This window comes from Corvus kubaryi, unplaced genomic scaffold (assembly GCF_017639235.1).
Source record: "Corvus kubaryi isolate FWS band 111438036 unplaced genomic scaffold, C.kubaryi_AGA036_p1.0 37354, whole genome shotgun sequence".
NCBI lineage: Eukaryota > Metazoa > Chordata > Aves > Passeriformes > Corvidae > Corvus > Corvus kubaryi.
Window position 1 is genome coordinate 3137703 of NW_024581116.1, and position 21703 is coordinate 3159405.

Genomic DNA, 21703 nt, shown 5'->3' on the forward strand with positions numbered 1-21703 from the left:
AGATTTGCTCTCAAAACTTAGAGATGAAACCCTGACTCTGTAGTGTCCCCTGTAAAACTTCCATTAATATCAATAGCTGTAGTGTGCCATCCTACAAACACCTCCCCCAATTTAAAGTTACACCTACAATACACGAGTAAAATAGTTTAGCTCAGTCATTTTCCATGAAAAATCAGAATCTATCAACTTTTATGATGAATTTGCGCAAGTATATTCATTAATGTCTTAAAGGAAAACATTAAAATTAATTAATTAAAACTAAAATACATGGTGCTAAATGCTCATATACGTTCTGTCATTGGCATATGACTGGAGAATGCAAAATTACTCTGATTTATTTTGTCTGGTAGAGTCTGCTGTAACCAGAGAACAATACAGAGTGGTACTCAAAAATGTATTGCTTCCTTAACACCAGAAGCATACAGACATTTCTCAACTTGTGGTATTTACACCACTGACTCTTAATTCTGTGGTCTGGGCTTTAGTCCTTTGAAAAACCTTTCTAATTTGATAATTGCAAGACATGGAACTCCAGATAAAAATCACATCACAAAATTCAGGGAAGAAGTGAGTCATACACTGAGCTAAAGAGGAAATGCTTCCCTTAGAAAAACAGTGACCAGGGTGCATTGCCTGAGATGTGCAGGTCCCCACTAAAAGGAGAATGTGGAGCTGTTGGAATGGTTCCAGAGGAAGACGAAGATGTTCAGAGGGCTGGAGCACCTTTCCTATGGAGCCAGGCTGGGAGAGCTGGGGCTGTCCAGCCTGAGAAGACTCCAGGCAGACCTTGGAGTTCCTGCCAGTGCCTAAAGGGGCTCCAGGAAAGCTGGAGAGGGACTTGGGAGGGACAGGACAAGGGGCAACGGCTTCCTACTGCCAGAGGGCAGAGTTAGATGGGATATTGGGAACAGAATCTTTGTTGTGAGGGTGGTGAGGCCCTGGCACAGGCTTCCCAGAGAAGCTGTCGCTGCCCCATCCCTGAAAGTGTTTAAGGCCAAGCTGGATGGGGCTTGGAGCAACCTGGGATAGTGGAAGGTGGCCCTGCCCATGGCAGGGGGTTGAAACAAGAAGTTCTTTAAGATCCCTTCCCACCCAAACCATTCGGTGATTCTTTTATTTTTCAAAGCAATTGCTAAGAGATGTGTCTCAAATACACAAGTTAAAGTTGGCTGCTCACTGCCTTTTGAACGGCCCAGACTTCCTGACCAGAAAGAGAACTGGACACAAAATTCAGAACTCCTACCTGGGTTCTGCTGCTAATTTGACATCTGAGCATGGCCGAGTGCAAATGAAGGCTGAATTAATAATATTTGAGGCTCATTTCAAAGGTTATGGTTAATTTGCATTGATCCTAAAGTAGTGCAAAGCTTGTGTGTGGTGATGCCACGATGCACCATAGCTGTGTATTCCCAGCTTGCACAGGCTGGGGGAGAAAAAAAGCACAATCAAACCTCACAATGTGCCAAGTATGAAGAGTAAGGAAAGGAGACCCTAAAAATTGCTGTCTGAAGTGACAGGCTTTGAAAAAAGCATGATGCTGTTTTTGATTTTAACTCGGACTCCATTCACTGAGAACAGAACTTGGCCCAATGTGAGTATTTCCTCTGTCAAAATTAATGGTATTATTTAATATTGTTATTTATTTAACTATGCAAAAAATTCTATGCTGCTATTCATTATTGTTTCTTAATTTCTTTAAATACAATCAAATTTGTCTTCATAGTAGCCTTGTGAGAATTATCTCCGCTATATACATGAGAAATAGAATCATAAAAAGACCATTTTCCCAAATGCAGTTTAATTGGCAAATGCTTCTTTTTTTTACCCTACTTTCTCTTTTCTCTTTCTAATGTTAGAGAGGAAAAGAAAACATGAAGATTCTGGGGCTTAACAACATGATTTAGCATTTGGAATTAAGCTAATTTAAACCATCAGCTAATTTGACTAATTTGGAACAATCTATTTAGTTAGTCCCTTATACCATGCCCATTGATAAATATACCACAAAATTATTAAGCATTTACATAAAACCAAAGAAACATATGCTGTCATTAATTCAAAACAATCCCCACCATCCAAAGCCACCACAGGAGTTCTCTCACTAAACATTCCCATTCCCTTCTTTGGAGAAAACACGGGGAAAACTGAAAAAAAGAATTTTTTTTGAAATGCATAAAATTTTCACAGCAATACTTAAACCAGTTACATTCCATTCTGCATTGGAAACAGAACTGAAACTTTTAGATGAAACTTTACTGATATATCATTTAAAAGCAGAAAATTCAATACTTTAGTTTGTGAACACAGGTTTTGAGAGTTTGGTTAAGATTGGAGGATGAAAGTCAAAGTGAAACTCACTGACTGGTAAAAAACTATGCAAACATAGGCTGATGTTCTGTAACATAAATAGTAAAGCAGCAAACCCACAGTTTTTTAATATGACCTCCCAATGAATTTTCTCTTAAATAATCTCACCCATTGCATGGCAAAACAAACCAAGGAGTTGTTTTGGGGAGCCACGCTGAGGCATCCCAGCTCACCTTCGACAGAAGAAATGGTCCTGCATATCCTGGTCTCCTCTCTGCCCCCCGAGCACCCATTCCTACTACAGACCCTTCATGCATTTATAAAAAATGAGGTACCATGACAATAGCTTTGATGGGAATTTCTTCTTTTTTAAGTGCTGAGATGAGGGGAAGGAGAGCAAAGAGAATCTACTGTATATGGGTTCATTACCATAAGCTTTACTGATAGTTTATCCTGTTTCCTAACGAAAGCAAAAAACCCCCACCATGTCTCTATTAAAAAGCCATCAGATTTGGTATCCTGGTGACACTTTAAAGAGCACATTATGTGGGAAAACAAAATAAACATTTACCCTGGCAAATGAAAGTGAATTTGGGTTTTGACATACTTGGCAGGAAGGTAGAATTATATTCATGTCAAGTATGCAGAAAAACTAATATAATATTTAAATATTTGCTTAAGTAATATAGAATTTAAAACAACACATTAGAATTAACATTTTTGTGAAATATTTTAAAGTTTTTTAGTATTGGACAAGCCATGAAAGTAATACCTTCAGCTGAAATTTCAGCCTTCTGCAGCCTTTGTTACACATTCCCTTCACTTGTAAGGTGGGAAAGAGTCCTCATCTTCCACTGACAAGTCTTTATTTATATTTCCAAGACAAAGGCAGTTCTTGTGCTGATGGTTTAAACTGATAATGAATATATGCAGCTTTCCAAAGAAACAACCCTGGAGAACCTGAATCTTACAAATATTGATATAATGAGCTAATGTTAACACTACCTCAGCTAAACCCTACAGCAGACTTCTATCGTTCCATATATGTGTGCAATTATTTTAAACATCCTTTAATTTGCAACAAGATTTGATTCAGTGAAGACAGACCTTCATATCCCTCAGAAAGTACCTGAATGACAATGACCTCCGAAATTCTCAAGTATGTTGAATAATGTAGTACTAATTAATAAATTGAGCTGGATGTGGGATGTTATAGTTCCAAAAGTAAGGATTTTGATGTACTGTCTAAATATACATATATTGGACTTTCCTTTTTCTAAATCTAAATTTGTATTAGCTGCACGTACCCACAAAAAGAACTTTTACCAGTATATCACAACTATAAGTAATTATGAAATTTCAGGTAGAATATTCTGATTTACTTAAGAGTATTTAAAAATATTTATTTATGATTCTACAATTTGTTCTATTCCATTTATTTATTCTATCTATGACTCCATGATTTAAGAAAAAGCTTTGCCTAATTTTAACTCATTTGGAGACATATGCATAATTAGAAAATATCTTGAAACATTTCTAAATTGCCATAATAATATGATAATAATTCAAAGCAACAACACCAGTCTTCAGTGTAATTGTACACCGTAGGATTACATAAATTTAGATCACTTTAAAATAATTCATTTAAATGTAACCTGATTTGTAAATTTAATTATGAACTGTTAAATTAACTGCTGGGATTTTCAGTTTTTCTAAATCAGCACAGCATCTCTGAGCCCCATCATAGGAGAGAAGTCACTGTTTTGTTTCTAATTATCAATTAAAAGTGACTTTATAAGGACTATTCAGACTGTCAGATATATATATACAAAAAAGGCAAATTTAGGGAAATTTTGTTTCCATCATCCTAATTTGCAGTATCTGATACACTATTTTTTATGCTGCATTAATAATGGCTCTTGAACATAATATTCATTCAACCAGTCTATTACATAAATAAACATCAGGACACAATGCCCTGCATGCATTCTTAAAATTGTTTACAGTGAAAAGAATCCCTTCCAAAGGAGTTAGCACCTTTCAATGCAGCATGCAAAATATTTAGTCAATTCCAGAAGGGAATACCATATAGAAAGAATTTTTTTTTTGGTTCTACTTTTATGCTACAGTTGATCTTTAAAAGGTAGAAAGCTTTGAATTCAAGAACTTTGCAAGAGTTCCTCCTGAGAAAAAAGCCTTGGCTTTACCTCCTGTTCAAAATCAGCTACAGAAATATCAAATATTTGCCATAGTTAAGATTGATATTCCTATTACTGGCTACTGCAAGCTTTGTAAATGTAATGTGAAAATGAAAATTATTTAATTGTTGAAATGTCAAAACCCGTTCACATTTCTGGAGATTTCTCACATTCTATTTAGATTTTCCTGGAAGTTTAGGCTGACTGAAATGAAGGATTAGGGAGTTTTAGGGAGGTGGAGGGGTTCCAAAGTGAATCAAAGATCTATTAAAAAAAGAAAACTTTAAAAAGTCGCATAGCCCTACTCAGAAGAATGGAAAAAATGTTTTCAGCTCAAAATATTACATTTAAGAATTTAACATCATTGGGATGCAAAGAACAATATCTTTAATACCAAGATTCTGAGGCATAGCTTGGAAGGTTGAAGTGTATTTAGAATTAAAGGTGTAGCAACACGAACAGGCACGGTCTAGCATCAATTACTTGACTGTGCTCTTAGAAGTTGCTATAGACTCTCATGCCATCACAGATCCTGGAAAAAAATTACTCTTCATTGGTGGCATCTTGGATTTCTCAGGGTTTCTGAGTTTTTCTGATATTTTTAGAGTGAAATTTAGCATTTCTCAAAGATGCTAATGCCTCTGCAGCATTTTTGTCTCTCTTAAACACAGCTCAGGGTACCAAGGCTGGCAAGGCACAAGAGCCATCTCCCCAGTGCGTTCCTCGAAACACTGGAACCAGCAATCAGATCCCCAGCCTTGAGGTATGTCGAGAGTTAACTCCCCTTTTAAGAAGGGTGTGATTAGTAGCTGGAAATCTGCCTGACTTTAGTACATCTGAGGATGCCATTGCAATTTTCAGATATAAAATAATTAGCTGATGATATGAGCTGACAGCTAATACATCTACAATAAACACAAAAAAAATTATTTCCAAGCGGATGTAAGGGAACGTGTTCTGTTTCCAGACTGTTTGATATGGTCTGTGTAAGGAGCGAGGGCTCGATACCAGATGCTGGATGTTCTACAAGCTTATTCTGCAGATGTCTGCAGCCTGAGAAAATCAACTGTGCTTTGAATAACACTCCCAGTAAAAGCATCTTCTTGTCAGAGTTGCTGTATGATATAGGATATGGATCCCACACAAGTGGATGAACTGATTTTAAATAATACCATCTGACAATGGGAGAAAAAACTCTCAGTAGGTCTGACAAAGTCCTGGAAAGGCTGTTAGCCTTGGGAAATAAAATCCAGCCCTCTGACAGAGACTACCCGTCCTTCTTTCGTTTGATCAAATGGAAACCCAAATTTAATGATTGCTTCCGAAGTTCCGGAGGCAAAGTTTCAACAGCACTTAAATGCTGCTACCAAGGAGTCCCTGTCCCTGCCCCTCACATGTGCCACTCAAAAGCAGAGTGTGGAGAAGATGTTAAGGAATTATCTGAGAATAAAATATATGTATCAGTAGATTTTTTTGTATGGCCACTTTGCATTGCTTTCTTGCCATTGCTCTTGTAGAAATGTCTTTTAGCACACCAGGAGTGCAGCACACAGGATACAGACACCAAAGAAGATACTGTGTCCTTCCTTATGCCAGAGAAATGACAAAACCCTGCCACTACCTGCATCAAAAAGTTAAAAGAGCTACATCTGAATGCATAAACCCACACGTTCATCTGTGGCCCCCTAGTTGACCAAGATCTTCCTGAATTCACATAAATTATTACCCAAAATTTCCTCTTTATGCAAACTCAGTGTTTTTGCTAGTGGTAGTATTACAGTCTAGTCCTCTGTCAAAATTTAGGTCCAGTTCTAGATGTACTTTGTCAAGCCAAAGTGGCAGCAATGACTAACTTTTGTCATGTTTTAAAGTTATTTTAATGCAAATCCCAGATTATTAGAAGACTTGAATGCTGATTACAAGAATGTCTGTAAGAATAAACTCTGCACAGGCATTCCATAAGGACTTTAAGGTAACTATCTGAAAATGAGAACTGCTACTGTTTTTCCTGATTTTCCAAATTAAAAGAACCTTTTCTGACTCATTTAATAAAAGTGTATACCTGACTAGGTATCCTCAATTTTTACAAAGATGGGAGAATAGAAAGAAAGAAGAGAGGAGATAAAACTGAAAGTTTGAGGGGCTAAAAATCCAAATGGAATCATGCTGCTCTGGGTTGAGTGAATAAACTATGGCAGCATGTTACCTGTGCTGTTCTGTAGGAACGTTGTGGGTCCTTTTTCTGGCAGACTGGGAATGGATGCCTCTCCCATTTTGCTACATGCAGAGCTTAACTGTATTTTACCATTTCAACAGACACTTAGGATGCTTAAATCTTGCTGCTCCTGGTTCTTTTGCTGCAGCAGATGTGTGAAGCGCCCCCCAAGTGCAATTTTGTACAGCAGCCAGATCATATTCTTATGGAAGAATACAGCAAGCAACACTATTGATAAAATAAACCACAGCAACTGAGACAAAATGAAAGACAGAAAACCCTGTTCCTTATGTACATAAAACATCTATTCCAGGAAATACCAGCAGCTACAGATTACAGAAAGTGCAGAAGCTGGAAAGTCCAATTATATGCTACCTAGATTTTTAAACAGTTTTTAGAAATCTGAGATGGTTTATCATCTATTTGCTTTATAAAACCTCTTCTATTTCTACCCCACCTGCCATTTGAATATCTGAAATGGGAAACTTCAGTGCAGGATCACAGGATCCTTGTTTACAGTGAAAAGAAAAACTGGTTGTTAAACCAGAAAAGTTTTAGGGCCTTCCAGAGATCTCTAGTTTGACCCTGCTCAAAAGAGGTTCAGTTAGATCAAGTGGTTCAGCACCTTGACCAACCAAGCCTGGAATACCTCCAAAGATGGAGACTTCCTCAGCCTCTCTGACCAACCGGTTTCAATGTTTGATCAGAACTGATTTTTTCCTATTAGGCATCAGTTCAAATTCTGTCCTTTACCATGCACATCCAAGAAGGGTCTGGCTCCACTTCCTCCTGTCATTACTTGCAATGAAATTTCCCTTTTACCTCCTCTTTTCAGGCTGAGCAAGCTTTTGCCTCTCAGTCTTTCATCATATGTACCCCCGATATTTCTTGGTGACCCTCTGCTTCAGTATTTCAAAGTCCTTCTTGTGCTTGGGAGCACAAAACTGGCCACAGATTCCAAATGTGGTTTCACAAGTGCCAGATAATGGGGAATCATTGTTTCCCTTGACCTGCTGGTAACCCCTGCTGACACAGCCCAGCACGTGGCTGCCCCACAAGCTATTCCCTTGCATGGGGTTACGGCATCCACATTTACTATTGCTGACCTTCGTGTCAGCCCATTTCTCCAGCCTGTCAACAAGGTCCTTGTGAATGCCAGGCCTGCTTTCCACACATTTCTCTGCTCTGGATCATGACTCAGTATTTATTTGCCATGCTATGAATTACTGCTTTTATTTAGTTTATAAGATCCAGCAGCTAATCATGTCTGAGTTTAATGCATAAAGAGAATCACAGAATGGTTTGGGTTGAAAGGGAACTTTAAGATCATCTGGTTCCAACCCCCTGCCATGGGCAGAGACATCGTCCACTAGACCAGGTGGCTCAGAGCAGCATCCAACCTGGCCTTGGACACTGCCAGGGATGGGGACAACTTCTCTGGGCAACCTGTGCCAGTGTATCACCACCTTCACAGTAAAGAACTTTTTTTCCCCATATCTAATCTTAACCTCCCATCTGTCAGTTAATGCTTCAAGAAAATGCAGTACAAGGGGAGGTAACTACTCTGGTTCTGAAATGTCTTGTGCTCGCTTTAGTTCCTTCCTGTTAGTTTGTATGGAAAGCTGATGAAAGTAAAATCACATTAACCTGCATACCGAGTATTCTTCATTGAACTTGTGTTCTTATTCTTACTCTCAGTACTAAAATCACATCCCCTATTAAAAAAATCTGCCATAGGACCCTATTTTAGGGATAGTTTGCCAGGTTACAAGTCTAGCTTGTAGGTACAAGTCCTATCAGAATGAGCTTTAAAACAAAAAATGCTTGTATTTCTCATTCCCTAGGAAACAATGTGTTTACTATTGGATTGCCATAGTGACCTTCACCTTAGCAACAGATCCTCTGACCTTCCTCATGAGATCTGAACCCGAGTAGGTGGGAAGGTTTGGTCTCTTGTGGCTTTGCAAATATGAACAAAAAATGACAACATTTGACTTTAGTATCTGGGTAATAGGTAATCAAATCTTGTGAAATGCTGGATTTTGGTCTGGAATTTACTCAGAGGAAGATGACAATATGAAGAGAGAGACTATTGAGCAAATCAAGTGACTCTCCTTTTTTTGCTTAAGTGCCTATGACAAAGGTTCATTAAATCCTCTCTGAATTCAATCAAATACTAAGGTTCACAAAACACTATGTAATTTCAATCAAATATCATGAGCAATATAGCCCAGGAACCAAACTGACCTCTTTATTTCTGAGGAAAAAAACCGCACTAGTCCTGCCTAATCCTGTGGTCAGATGGAAAAACAAAAAACAAAATGCCACACCAAAAATAAAAGCAGAAAAAGAAGAATTAAATATAAAAATGGAGGAAAGAAGAATTAATATGCAAAAGGAGGGACAGAACAAATCTCTGTTTTGCCCAGGTTCCAACAGTAGCAAGGCATGATCAGTATAACTTGAAGACAATAATGATATTTATGATAATTATTTTCCTCAATAGTCATACAGCACCCAGTGATCTGTGGCTCAAGCACTTCTTTAACCAAATACAACATCTTTGTATTTAATAACCCTCTATAGATTTTTCCCCCCTTTAAGTGGTGCAATTCAATAGATCTGAGCTCATTTTGGCTATGTTTAGCTGGAGTGCAGCCTGAAAACTACTTCCAATGCTCCTCTATGTTGTCTGTGTGCTGCAGACTGGCTGGAGAGGCTATGATGACACACAGCTTGCTCAGTCTGCTATTAGAGGGCAAATGCCAGTTTGAAAGGAAAGGATTCTCAGTCATTTTGTAGGAGGTATTTGCAGGGCTAACCCATGGGCCTGATTCAAACCAGGTTTTATTCCTGGCTGGAGTCTAATACTGAGAATGTCAGTGCTATTCCCTTAGTGAATAAACAGAGTAAGGAGAGGGAAAAGGGCTTCTCTGCTATACCTGTGATGTCTGGAAACAGCAGATAAATGAACTTTCAGATAAATGAGCCTGGCACTGCCTTAGGCTGAGGGGCTTGCATCAGCCTCCGATGGATGAAGCAGAAAAAATATCCTTTCCTTAATATTGGCTTGTGACTGTTCTCCCCTCTTTGTTAAACACAGGACCTTGCCTGTTACACCTCAGACCCCTCTTTTCTTTAGCGGCTGAAACAGAAGAACACCCTCAACTCCCCTCTTCTGCATGCCATAGAGAGCCTTCCTCTATTGTCTTCATTTGTTAGAACATATTATTTTCTTCCACAGAAAGCTTTTTGTGATTTAAATCTTAAATGGAAGGAAAGAAAAATTCAGGAGCACACTGAAGCTTGGTCACACAGTGGCTGACAACCCAAGATGCTCCTGCCTATGGAGTTTTCCAGGTGGGAGTGAGAGAAGCAAGTGGTTGTGAAGATTTCTTCCCAAAAATATGGGGTCTATGTGCCAAGATTCAGTCTCACTCTTCACAACAGTGTCAGAAAATCTCTTCCTTGCAACAAATAAGAAGTGGGAATAGTACAGAGTAATACTGTGCTTGAAATTCTTACATCGTTTTAACTTGTGTTACAACTCCATGGGTTTTTGAGTTTTGTGAATCCTGTGCAAAACAGCCTTGAAAATGGTTTTATGCTAGTGATGAATTCCTTCTGAAAAATTTAAGATGACAGAACTCTTCTCAGTGTAGACCTGCTTAACATTTTACCGTAAGAAATAAAAAGTTGTTATTTTTTCTTCATTCAGAAAGGACTCCAATACTAGGCTTAGTGGAGCTTATAAGATAGCAATTTGCTACACAAAGGTTCAAAGATCTGAAAAAAAAGACTTCCTCCTCGAAGTATCTGAGTTACAACCTGTCTCGTACACAAGATTTGCATTATTGCATCTCTACACAACCCCAAAAATACAAATCGCTATCAGCACAAATTTGTTTAATTACTTTAAATTGCAACTGGAGTTTCAATAATCTTCTACCAATGGGACCTTTGTCAGACTTCAGCATCAATCCTTGTTCCCAATTCTCCGAAGTTTACATAAAAAATAACTGTTGAGAGTACCAATACAGCGTGATTAGTATATCTAACACGTTAAACACACCAAAATACACTCAGAAGAAGAATGTTTTGTTAGTCTTGTATTTGGCTCCTAATCAAATGTTCCATGGAAATACTGTTTATAAGCATGTGCATCTACATTTAATCACAGATATAAATAATATATATATAAAGTTTCCTTCCAAAATTTAAGTTAAAACACAATCACTTGGGTGCCAAAAATACAACAACCCTGAATCTTCCTCTTCCTCAGAGAAAGAAAACTCAAAAATACTCAAAGAACCAAAAGACAGAAAAGCAAATTACACCTTGCCCTCCCAGCAAAGCTGCCTAAATTTGCAGTATGAGCAACATTCACTAAAATGCTCAAAACCCCCAGGACTGAAGACCCAAACAAATAGGCCACTTTATGTAACCATAGCAAGCAACCCCAATGTGAGAAAAAGCCAACAATCTTAGATTTAGCAGCATAAAAAGTCTATTGATAGTGGCTGTAACAAGAAATGTTTTCCACTCAAGAGCTTTTTCCCATTCCAAAGAGAATGACACAACATTTACAGCCATATCTGTTTATTTTCTATTTACTTTTAACCAATTCAACCATTGCCCAAGAGAAACAGTGCTTTCCCACTATCCTAAACATTCCCAAACAACGTGTAATCAGAGATATCATTAGTACCAGCAGGCTTATTTTTATACCAAATAATGCTTACGAATACTTTGATGTCAAGACAGCAAATTTAGAGTTGAGTTGCTACCAGTTGTGCTCTCTTTGCACTCACCTGGAAACACTGGGTGGACTGATGCAGTGGAATTAATTCCTTCTATATTTGCACTCCTAACTTCCATTTTGCAGTATTGAAAGAAAAAACCCCACTGCCTAGAGAATAAAGGGTTTTATGGTAATTGATGTTTCATCTAAGTTCTTTTTAATCTTGGCATCTATGTATAGCACAAGCAAGCACAGAGGGAGCTGGTGTGATCTTAAATTCTATTATGTATCATCATTACAGGGGTTTTTTTGTATCATCAAGGTCCCAGAGCACACACAGATCTTGAGTCTCCAAAGAGAACCATCCCAGAGGCACTTGAAGTACTTTTCTTAACGTCTGATGAACTACACTTAAAAGTAACTTAGATGTTTCTAGGAATAATAAAAAAACAATTTAAAAAAACCCAACTTTTTTTTTCCTCTGATCTAGAAATGAACTTGTCCCTGGATTGTTTCTCTCTCATTTCTGAGTACAGAAGCCAGCCTACGTTACTGGGATGCTTAAACTTTTAGGCAGGTACCACTAAGTGAAATTCAGCCCATCTTGTGGAAGTGATGAACTGAGCTCTCAAAACAGTTTAAGGGGGTGGGAAAATGAGATCCTGGTCTTGTTTTCATCACTGTACCAGGAATCTCATGTCCTCGGGCAGGAACTTTCCCATTCCTCTTTGCGTACATTATTTAGCCACTATAAATCCCTTTTCTAATCTTACTTGGCCAGGACTCACAGGTGAGGATGATACTTAGGTTTCCATTTAGGGCTGCAATTATTTAGTCCACAAAGAATGTAAGATTTAAGGGGTTTAATGGCATGGCTTGTCTTTCCATATCCTGCCACTGGCATTCCTTTGCCTATATTTGACAATGTTTGGTAAAGAACAGCACAAAAACCCCACAGGGATTACATTATCAAATCTTCCCCAAGGAGGCATTCTTTCATAAGGTGTAGCTGTTAAAATGAAAGAAGGTTTCAGGTTAATAAACTGTGATTCTAAAAATTACTAGTTTATTAGATTTGGGCACAATATTATAAGATAACAGAAGCCAGCACTCAACTAAATCCAAAGATTCTGTCCCAAAATAGAGATTCTGTCATTAGGAATCTGATATCAGCAAGGAAGTAAAAAATAATTATTTGAGAAGAAAAATAGGTATATCATCAAAATTAGAGAGCAAAAGAGACATGCACCAAGAATCAATGCTTAGCAAAAGAAAATTTCTTGGTTTGTCTTCCAGCGTGCAGTTTCTATTAAGTGAGTGTTGTCTCTACTTTCCATATGCGCTTTAAATAAAATTTCAGTTTGTTACTGATACACCCTGCAGGATCACCCTAAAGAGTAATAACCCCCCTACCTCCCCACACTTACACTGGCATAATTTTGGCCAGTGAAATGAGCACAGTGGTACTAAAAGGTCTCAGAGCTCTTCCTAAATCACTTCCTGCTTATTTTCTCTGTACATCTTTTCCAAATTAGTACAATGAATTTGAGTACTCCAACACCATCTTTCAGATCCATCCTGAACAGAAGAGCTCACAGTTGTTTACTTCTGATTTGTGCCCTCCAATTTTCACTCTCTCAATTAAAAGACCCCAAGCCCATGCCCTGTGTCCAAGGGCGATCACCACAGAGCAACCTCTGTCTGCTAATGCTCTCCTAAGAGAGTGGCCGCATCCAAACCATGTGGTGGAGAGAGCTCCTGGCCTCTGCTGACTCCCAGGAGGTCACAGTCATAGAATATTTTGGGTTGGAAGGGACCTTTAAAGACCACTTAGTCCCTCTGCCCTGCAGTGAACAGGGACATTTTCCAGCAGATCAGATTGCTCTGTCCAGCCTCACACTGAATGTTTCTGGGAAGCCTGTGCCAGTGCCTCACCACCCTCATTACAAAAAACTTCCTTTTGTCTCATCTAAATCAACCCTCCTTTAATTTAAAGCCATTCCCCCTTGTCCTGGCACTCCCAAAGTCCCTCTCCAGCTCTCCTGAAGCCCCTTTAGGCACAAGAAGGGGCTCTAAGGTCTCCCTGGAGCCTTCTCTTCTCCAGGCTGGACACTCCCAGCTCTCCCAGCCTGACTCCACAGGAAAGGTGCTCCAGCCCTCTGAGCATCTTCATGGTCTCCTCTGGAATTGCTCCAACAGGTCCTTGTTCTCCTGTGTTGAGGACCCCAGAGCTGGACATTGTTTGGGACAACGTGACCTGGCTCAGGTCAAAGTGTGATCACTCAAAAGCTGATGATGATACTCCAGCAGGAAGGAATCTTCTTGGTCACTGTCTAGTTTAATAACATATCCCAAGTCCACCTTATTTCTGACAAATAGAGTGAACTCCCAGAGCACGATTCCTTGTACCCCAAGGAGCAGTTTGGTGTGTTCAGGGGTCTTGTGCAAATACAAATTAATTGTGTCTCAACAAAGACAAAATTAAACAGGAGTAATTAAAAAAAAAACATGTAAAAAATATATGTAGTTTTTTACACTACATTTTCCACATACACTTCATCACAATCTACTGTATTTTACATAGGGCCCATTGCATTGCTGTGAGCTTTGGAGATTTCCCACTAAGACAAGAATACTGGTGAGCAGCACTAAAAAAAATGACATCCACAATGAACTTCCTTGAACAAAAATAGGTATCTGTCGTTTTTAAATACCTAATGCAATTCATAGGACAACAGACCTTAAATCATAGAATCATAGAATCACAGGATAGTTTGTGTTAGAAGGGACCTTAAAGACCTAGTTTCAACCCCACAGCAAAAGAACCAGAAAGTAGAAATTTAACTTAGTTTTTACCATTTTGCTGGCTTCAAGCCTGCTTTAAGGTAGTCTATTCTTGTAGGGAAGTTATTTTCCCTCCACTGTTTATTCAAACTTGCAATGTACTATGAAAGCATTATGGTAGCTACTGCAACTGAATTATTGCCATATAACATGTGAGCGTTGGAAATATATCCCTAAACTAGCAGTCAGAGTGACAGATGAATGGTGTTTCTCCTAATCTTATGGGAACAGAAGTGAAACAGAGCACTCACAGCGTGATGCTCTATGCATTCCTTTGTGTGCCAGTCCAGACTTCTGATGGGAAGACTTTTTCTTGGTGGGGGGGGCATTAAAGCTTTAAAACAAATCATTAAAAATGGGTATTTACAGAATGAGAGAGAAGCTAGCTTTGCAATGATGTTGACTGAAGTTTTTAAATAGCTACACTTGATTTAATGACTTGACATGGAGAATCTGATGGTGGTTCCCACAGAAAAAAACCAGCAGAAGTGGAGTTACCACTCACAAAATCACAGCCAAACCTGCAATTGGTTTAACTATGGTCAGGAACCTGAGAGGTTCAGAGAAGCAACATAAGGACACAAGCACCCAAAACTCCATCTCTACTCAAACCACAAAATAAGGAAAAATTAAAAGATTTTAAATGAACAGGGGCCTTTTTGCCACACCAATTCAGCCATACCCCACAGGAATACCACCTCTCCTCTCTAAATGATTTTTAAGAGACGGAGGAAAGCCAAATTGCCATCCTCTTGCAGGGTGTCAGTTATTGTGGATTCTGTCATAGGCAAAGGAAGGGAAATCAAATTCCAGAGCAACACCAGCTCTGGATATTCCACAGCCCAACATGTGCAATAAAAAGAGTGTGGGCAGATTGCTATTGCATTTGTTATTCTCAAGAGACTGGCACACATTATGAAGACAAGTTCTATGATCCATCTCTCCCTCACATGCACAGTTCGGTTATATCCAGGAATGAGAATCATTTATTCCATCTATAAATGCTCTTACTTTGAGGAGCAGCGTTTCACTGGTGCTCCACTGCTGTCTCATGAGAGCAGGATAGGAACTGGTATGAAGTGAGACAGAGGTGCTGTTCCAGTTTTTATCTTCTTTTGATTTTGCTAATACAGTTGGCTGGTTTGCCATCACATAATGTTATTATTACCGTTTTTATAAAAAGTCATCTTATAACAGTGTATTGATAGTACAACCATGTGTTATGACAAAGTAGTGTGAATTTTTTCTGAATTTCTGCCCTGTATTTGAAGAGTACTCCACCCTGGACCAATGTCCTTTTGCACATTGCTGGTCTTACTGTTCCAGAGACAGCCCCTTCGCTTCAAATTAAAACCATGGGACACACCAGTAAATTCTATAGACAATCCTAGAAGAGTGTCTTTTCCTTTTAATATGACAGTGTTGGTGGGTGTATTTAAGTCAAAGAAGTGCGGAATTGTTTGTTCCCCTTTCGTAATGTCCCAAAGTGCCCCAGAGCTTTCCTGACTTCTCTGTGGTGCAGATATGGAATGGACCTCAGAGCACTGCAGGCAATCACACGAAGGCTTAGCTTTAATTTTATGAAATGCTTTAAAAGGAATGAGTATAAAAAATATTTGCATTTTGTATCATAACTGAAACCATACTGCTAAACAATCACATCCTGTTTAGCCCATAATGACATCAGAAATATATGTTTATCATCTACTCTGGACAGCTCAGCATGATTTTGGCCCAAGGCAAAGTGAAACTGAAATTTACAGTTGTCCAAACCAAGATAACCACACATTTCTGAGGTAACTGATAGCTAAAAGGATACCTAAAATGCCTTTAGATTGCAGTTCATTATTTAAGTACACTAATTCCCTAAAAAACCCTGTTAAAATGTCTATTGGATTTCCTCCAGAATTTAGTGTGGATTAAACAATCTAATGAAGAAAGAAAATGTGATACAGGAGATTAGCCCATCCACTAACAACTCTTCCTTTAGGAATGGATCGCATTTCCTACTGTCTTTGATTCCTTTCCACCCACCTCAAAGTGACAACAACATCTCAAACAAAACAAAGTTTAAAATATGTTAAACATTTTGAGTAGCATGTTTCAAACAGTCTTTCATGTTTTGTCATTACAGACTAATAAGAAAGAAAATAGATAATACTGGCTTCATACCTGTATACAGTTCATGAATGTATTCTAAAATAAGATCTTGATTTTTTTTTTTTTTTTTTAACATGGAAACAGATCAAGAGTTCACAAAATGTAGTAAACTCAAGCAATAAAGAGAAGGATCACTTTTTATGTATAATACACACACACACTAGAGTTCATGAATTACCATGATAAAAACCAAAACATATGGTCAGATGAAAGGCAAATATTTGATTACAGACACACATTTCGTGACAGACAAACACAGATTCAGATTTGCCATTGTCTACAACAGAGAACTTCATACTTCTACCAACTTGTGTAGTTCCTTAGACCAGAAAAATACTATACTGGAACAACAGAAGAGACTGCAAAGTCAAGCACATAATCCATTCATTCAGAAGAATGCTGTTATCTATTTCTGTGTGTACAAGCTCAAAGGATTTGCCTGCCTTTATGCAAAACATAACATTTTGCATAAATAAATAAGAGGTTGAAGAAAAGAAACCACCAGTTTCCAAAATACAAACAGTGGTACAGGTACAACTGCTCAATGACACAAGTTCTCAGCTGGGGGGAAATGGGACCTATTTCTAATGAAATTCTTAGAGAGAAGTGGTTCTTCATTAGGTTTTGATTTCTTCTCATTACAGAGCAGAAAGGAGCAGAAAGCAGATTGGGAATGCTGCAGTTCTGAAAAGAGGCTCCATTAAGGAGAAAGAAAGTAGAATTACAACTAGAACAGGATAAAAAATCCATTATTTCTTAGAATTTTCCGTGAAATACTGAAAGTAAAGTGAAGCCCTAATAGCCAAATATTAAATAAAGAAGTATTACCAAATACATGAGCCACCTCATCATTGAAAGGAAACTCAAACCAAAGCCCTCAGCTTCCAGCACTGAAAAGGTATAGAAATCACTCTACAAATATCAAATTTGACAACAGTCATGTCCACTCTGCAGATGTCTAAAAATGGATGGAAATTGGATCTTATACATGTCCGGAATTGTGAGTGTGCTCCCAGCAGTGTTTTTCCCTTGACATCTCATTGCCAACAGAAGACATGAGGAAGAATTGAGCAATGGAGCACAAGGAGCAGCCAAGGACTGTTCTCTGCATTCACTGTGGACCAGATTACCAAAAACAGGGCAGTCTTGCCCACCCACAGAAAATTTAGCCAAAAACACAGACTTCCATGCTAACACAGCTACACTGCTTCTTGATCTCACCTAGCTTTATAAGAGTGATGTGGCACTGCATTCTGTAATGTAGACAGAATTTTTCATAACTGCATAGACCAGAAAATAGGACTCAAAAGGATAGAGAGAATAGTTTATACTCAAGCATGTTTGCACAGAATATTTTAATTTGATCTGTAAGCTGTGTTATATCAAGAGTACTCAAATGCTGTTGAAACAATTTGCTAAGGAGATAAATAATGAAAAAGGAAAATACTGTTATGAATAATGTGCATGGAAAGTTTATAAATAGAATTTTCTTTCAACAGGAAGGAAATACAAATACACACCAGACAGAAAGATCCATAACTACCCTTCTGTAATCTTCCTTCTCAGCATGTGTGCTTAGATATCAGGAAACATTTGAAGGAATAGCAAAAATATGGAAATAGGATTTCTTTAGACCATCTGGGCAAAAGAAAAAACATGCAACAATGATTTAATATGCTGCATGAAAAAGGCATCAGACCAGCATGATGTATGAAATGTTTCACAGTTTTCTCTGCTGGGTATCAGTAAAAGAAAGGAATTACCTCCATCCGCTCCTGCTTGACATCATCAATCTCATCATCTTCAAACATGGCCAAGAGCTCTCCAGTCTGGTCAATGGAGTTGAGAAAGTCTTGGGCCAGCTTCTGCCGCTTGTTGGTGTTATTGCTGAATTTGTCTTCACAAAGACAAGCAAAGAACAACAAACTTAACTTATTTGGTTTCTCCAAACATCAGTTGATGTCTCTCAGAGTGACATGTTTTAGAATCAGCACTGAGCAGAAAAGGCCTGTTCTTATTGTCCCCCTCACACAAGCTGTGCTACCTGAACAAGCTGATGTCACTGCTCTGCTGCAGTAATAGCAAAACATCATCTTTAGTATTTTTCAGTACATGCAAGTAGTTTTTCATAATCTAGAGAAAACTAATCTGCTGCCCATATATCATTACTTCTCACCAAAGAATCCACAGTGGACACAGCTGTAGAGGAAACAACCCCTCTTTGGTAGGAAGAACTTGAGTCATAGAGCAGAATGCATTGAGGAAATGTTCTTCCTTGAACACATGCAGAACATCCTCATTACCTACATCCTCATTACCTACAGCCTCACACAAACCCTAACATGAGCATTAAGATGCATTCCAGAGGTGATGGACCACTGCTCTGCAGTAAAACCTGCAGAATGTTGGCAAGATGATCTCTGCTGTTCTAAACAGCAGAGTAGCTATAAAGGCATTAAATTCACAAAAGCAAATTAATGGCTTTAACTACCAAAGCCCACTAGAAAATACATTTTTTAATTCCAGGATAAACTCTATTTAGGAAGCATTTCATGAGCATCTAAAAAGCTTAGGAAAATCGTTTATTTGCTTTAAGTAGTGACACAAGCTAAAGTATTAAAACCCCAAAGCTGTCAGGTAAGAAGCTGTACTGCCAGATTGCTTACACACACGAAACATGAAAATAAAATGCGACAGGCAAATTAAATCTCAAATGAGCTGACAAAAACTTATTCACAGCTTGATGAAGTCAAAGCAAGAAGCACAATGTTTACCTAGCATCAGTGTGGATGCTCAGAGGAACCAAACACAAAGAATTCATTGTATGGGAAAAAAAATAATAAAAGGCTCTGAGAAAGGAAATAAGTTAAATACAAAAAGTTGTGTATGGACATTGCTAGATGTTATAACAGTATGGTAAGGTTTAGATTTGCTATGATAAGTTTTAACTTTTTACAAGGAAATGTTAGTTCTAATATCAATATAAATCAACAAAACTTTAAACCAGGAAATTATATGGCATAAATTAATATATTTTAATTCAAAGAGCTTTTCCTTTAAATGCATTGGTTAAAAAATCTGTCACTTCCTCATGGAATGCAGAAACAAAAGTGTTTTCCATTATTTAAACTACAGATTCAAAGTATAAAAAGTTGAACCACACTGGAAAAAACCACCCAAGTCATATATTAGTGCTCAGTGACTTCAGATTATAAGGGGGTTTTTTAAAACATGATGTCAAAACCTTTTGATAATAATTTAATAAATGTCCATTCAATTGCAAGTGGTGCATTTAAAATACAGATGCTGAAATCAATAAGCCCTTTAATGAGCACCAGTTTCTTCAACAGAGCTCTGACATTAAACAGTCTTACTGTTCATCTGGATGGTAGATGCAAATATTCACAATATTTCAAATTGAAAAGCAGAGGTTTTCAACAAAATTCCTTTAAGGAGATTGTTTTTGTGTCTCTGTCAAGCAAGACATTAATACTTTGCATTGAATTGTTCAGCACTTTTGCAAGACATCAAGCCTCTCCCAAATTAAGTAATTTCTTTTTTTTCTACCTTCAAGGAGGTCATCTTCTTCTATTCCTTTGACAATTTTAGATTTGTAGTCTCGAAAAAACATGTATTTAAGTAGCCTTCGAAGCTTCTTCTATGAGAAAAAGAACACATTTATATTAATGACTATTACATAGTTATTTCTTATTTAATAAGTTTTGTAACACACAAACATACAAACATGTAACACATTACTCAGTAAATATAACTTTTAATATATTTGTAATTTTAAATTCTGCAGAAAATTCATATATAGAAAGTACCTCAGTACAGTCGCAAATCTGTATCAAATATTTATTTGAGCTCCTTGGTAGTTTGCTGTGAGACAGAAATGAGTTTCACTTTCAGAAAGGAGAAATTCATCAATTGGACTTCTTTAGGGCACTCCAAAATGTTTTCTTAATTTGGAAACTGCCTAGAAATGCACATTTTCATGAACTTTGACTCCATATTAAATGCTGTTTAGAGTACAGTCTTACGGCCCATATCAGATAAAGAAACTGCAATTTATTTTCACGTTTTTAGTGGGGCTTAATTTTGAAATGGTTTTGGTCATTAGGTTTCACCTTTAGAATGAGGAAAGAAAAACAAAGAGTAAAGAAAATGGTGAGAGAAAAACAAAGGAAGAAAAGGAGATAAAGGAAGAATAAATAATGTAATTAAAAACAGCTGACAGTTTTTAAATTATTTTTAAATTTGAGGAGAGAAAATTAATTTTTTTCCCTTGTTGACCTGCTCTACTTACTATCCAGAGAAAACAAGGCCAGTCCTAAATTTGGGGATTGTAGTGGGATAAAGCACAGGAAAAATACTAGAAAATAAAATAAAGAGGATTTACAGACAGTCTAAATTACAAAACTGTAATGGCAACACCGTCAAATGTCACATCCACACCCTTCATAACCAGGGGGAAATCAGAATGATTGAGTTTTAATTAAAGGGATATAAAAGATAGGGATCAATATTTATAACTTATTAAGAAATTGTTTTGAGCTCTAAGGTACATTATCCACCCTAGAGCTTTGTGGAAAAAGAAATCAATTGATAATTGAAGCAACAGGAAATAAATATTATTTCAGATATTATAGAATGATTATAATGTGCTCGATCAAATACAATTGCAGAGCAGCTATACTTTTAAATAAAGCTATTCATGATGATGGATTCCTTTACATAGGTTAAGAAAGCACTTGAAGACATAATAAGCAGCTGACTACATTAAATAAGAAATTTCTGGCTAATTACTGTACCTTATCTTTGCGCATTAAGAACAGGAGATCTTCAGCTGAGATGACTCGGGCTCCTCTCATCTGAGAAACTTCAGCTGCTTGCTGCAACTAAAATAAATGAATAAATTAGGATGGCTTTTTCAGTGTTAAAAACTTTATTCATTGGGGTTTGTTTCAAATAAATTCAGCTAATATTTTGCATGGTCATCCACAGCAAAATACAAGCTGTGCACTAAAACACAAGCTGGGACTCTCAAAGGTGTCACTCACTCAACTCTTGCTCGCCAAGAAGTGAATAACAATTTTATGAAAAGCCTGAAAGACCTTTGACAAATCTCAAGCAAAAGCTTTTTTGTTTATATTTAAAACGACTGCTTTTAAAAAGTCCTACAGCCCTTTTTTTTTTTTTTTTTTCTTCTCTTAGCACAGAAAATGAACATATAAT

General features: G+C 37.6%; 1 protein-coding gene across 4 annotated transcripts in view; it reads right to left on the reverse strand.

Annotated features, from left to right (window-relative positions):
- Nucleotides 1-21703, reverse strand: part of SUPT3H (SPT3 homolog, SAGA and STAGA complex component) — a 255558-nt gene that overhangs the window by 63961 nt on the left and 169894 nt on the right. For all 4 annotated transcript variants that reach the window (XM_042032809.1, XM_042032808.1, XM_042032807.1 and 1 more), the window contains exons 4-6: nucleotides 21280-21366; nucleotides 20033-20123; nucleotides 18229-18362 (exon numbers count right to left, since the gene is read on the reverse strand). In XM_042032809.1, the coding sequence (XP_041888743.1) occupies nucleotides 18229-18362; nucleotides 20033-20123; nucleotides 21280-21366 (312 nt within the window). The remainder of the gene's footprint in view (nucleotides 1-18228; nucleotides 18363-20032; nucleotides 20124-21279; nucleotides 21367-21703) is intronic.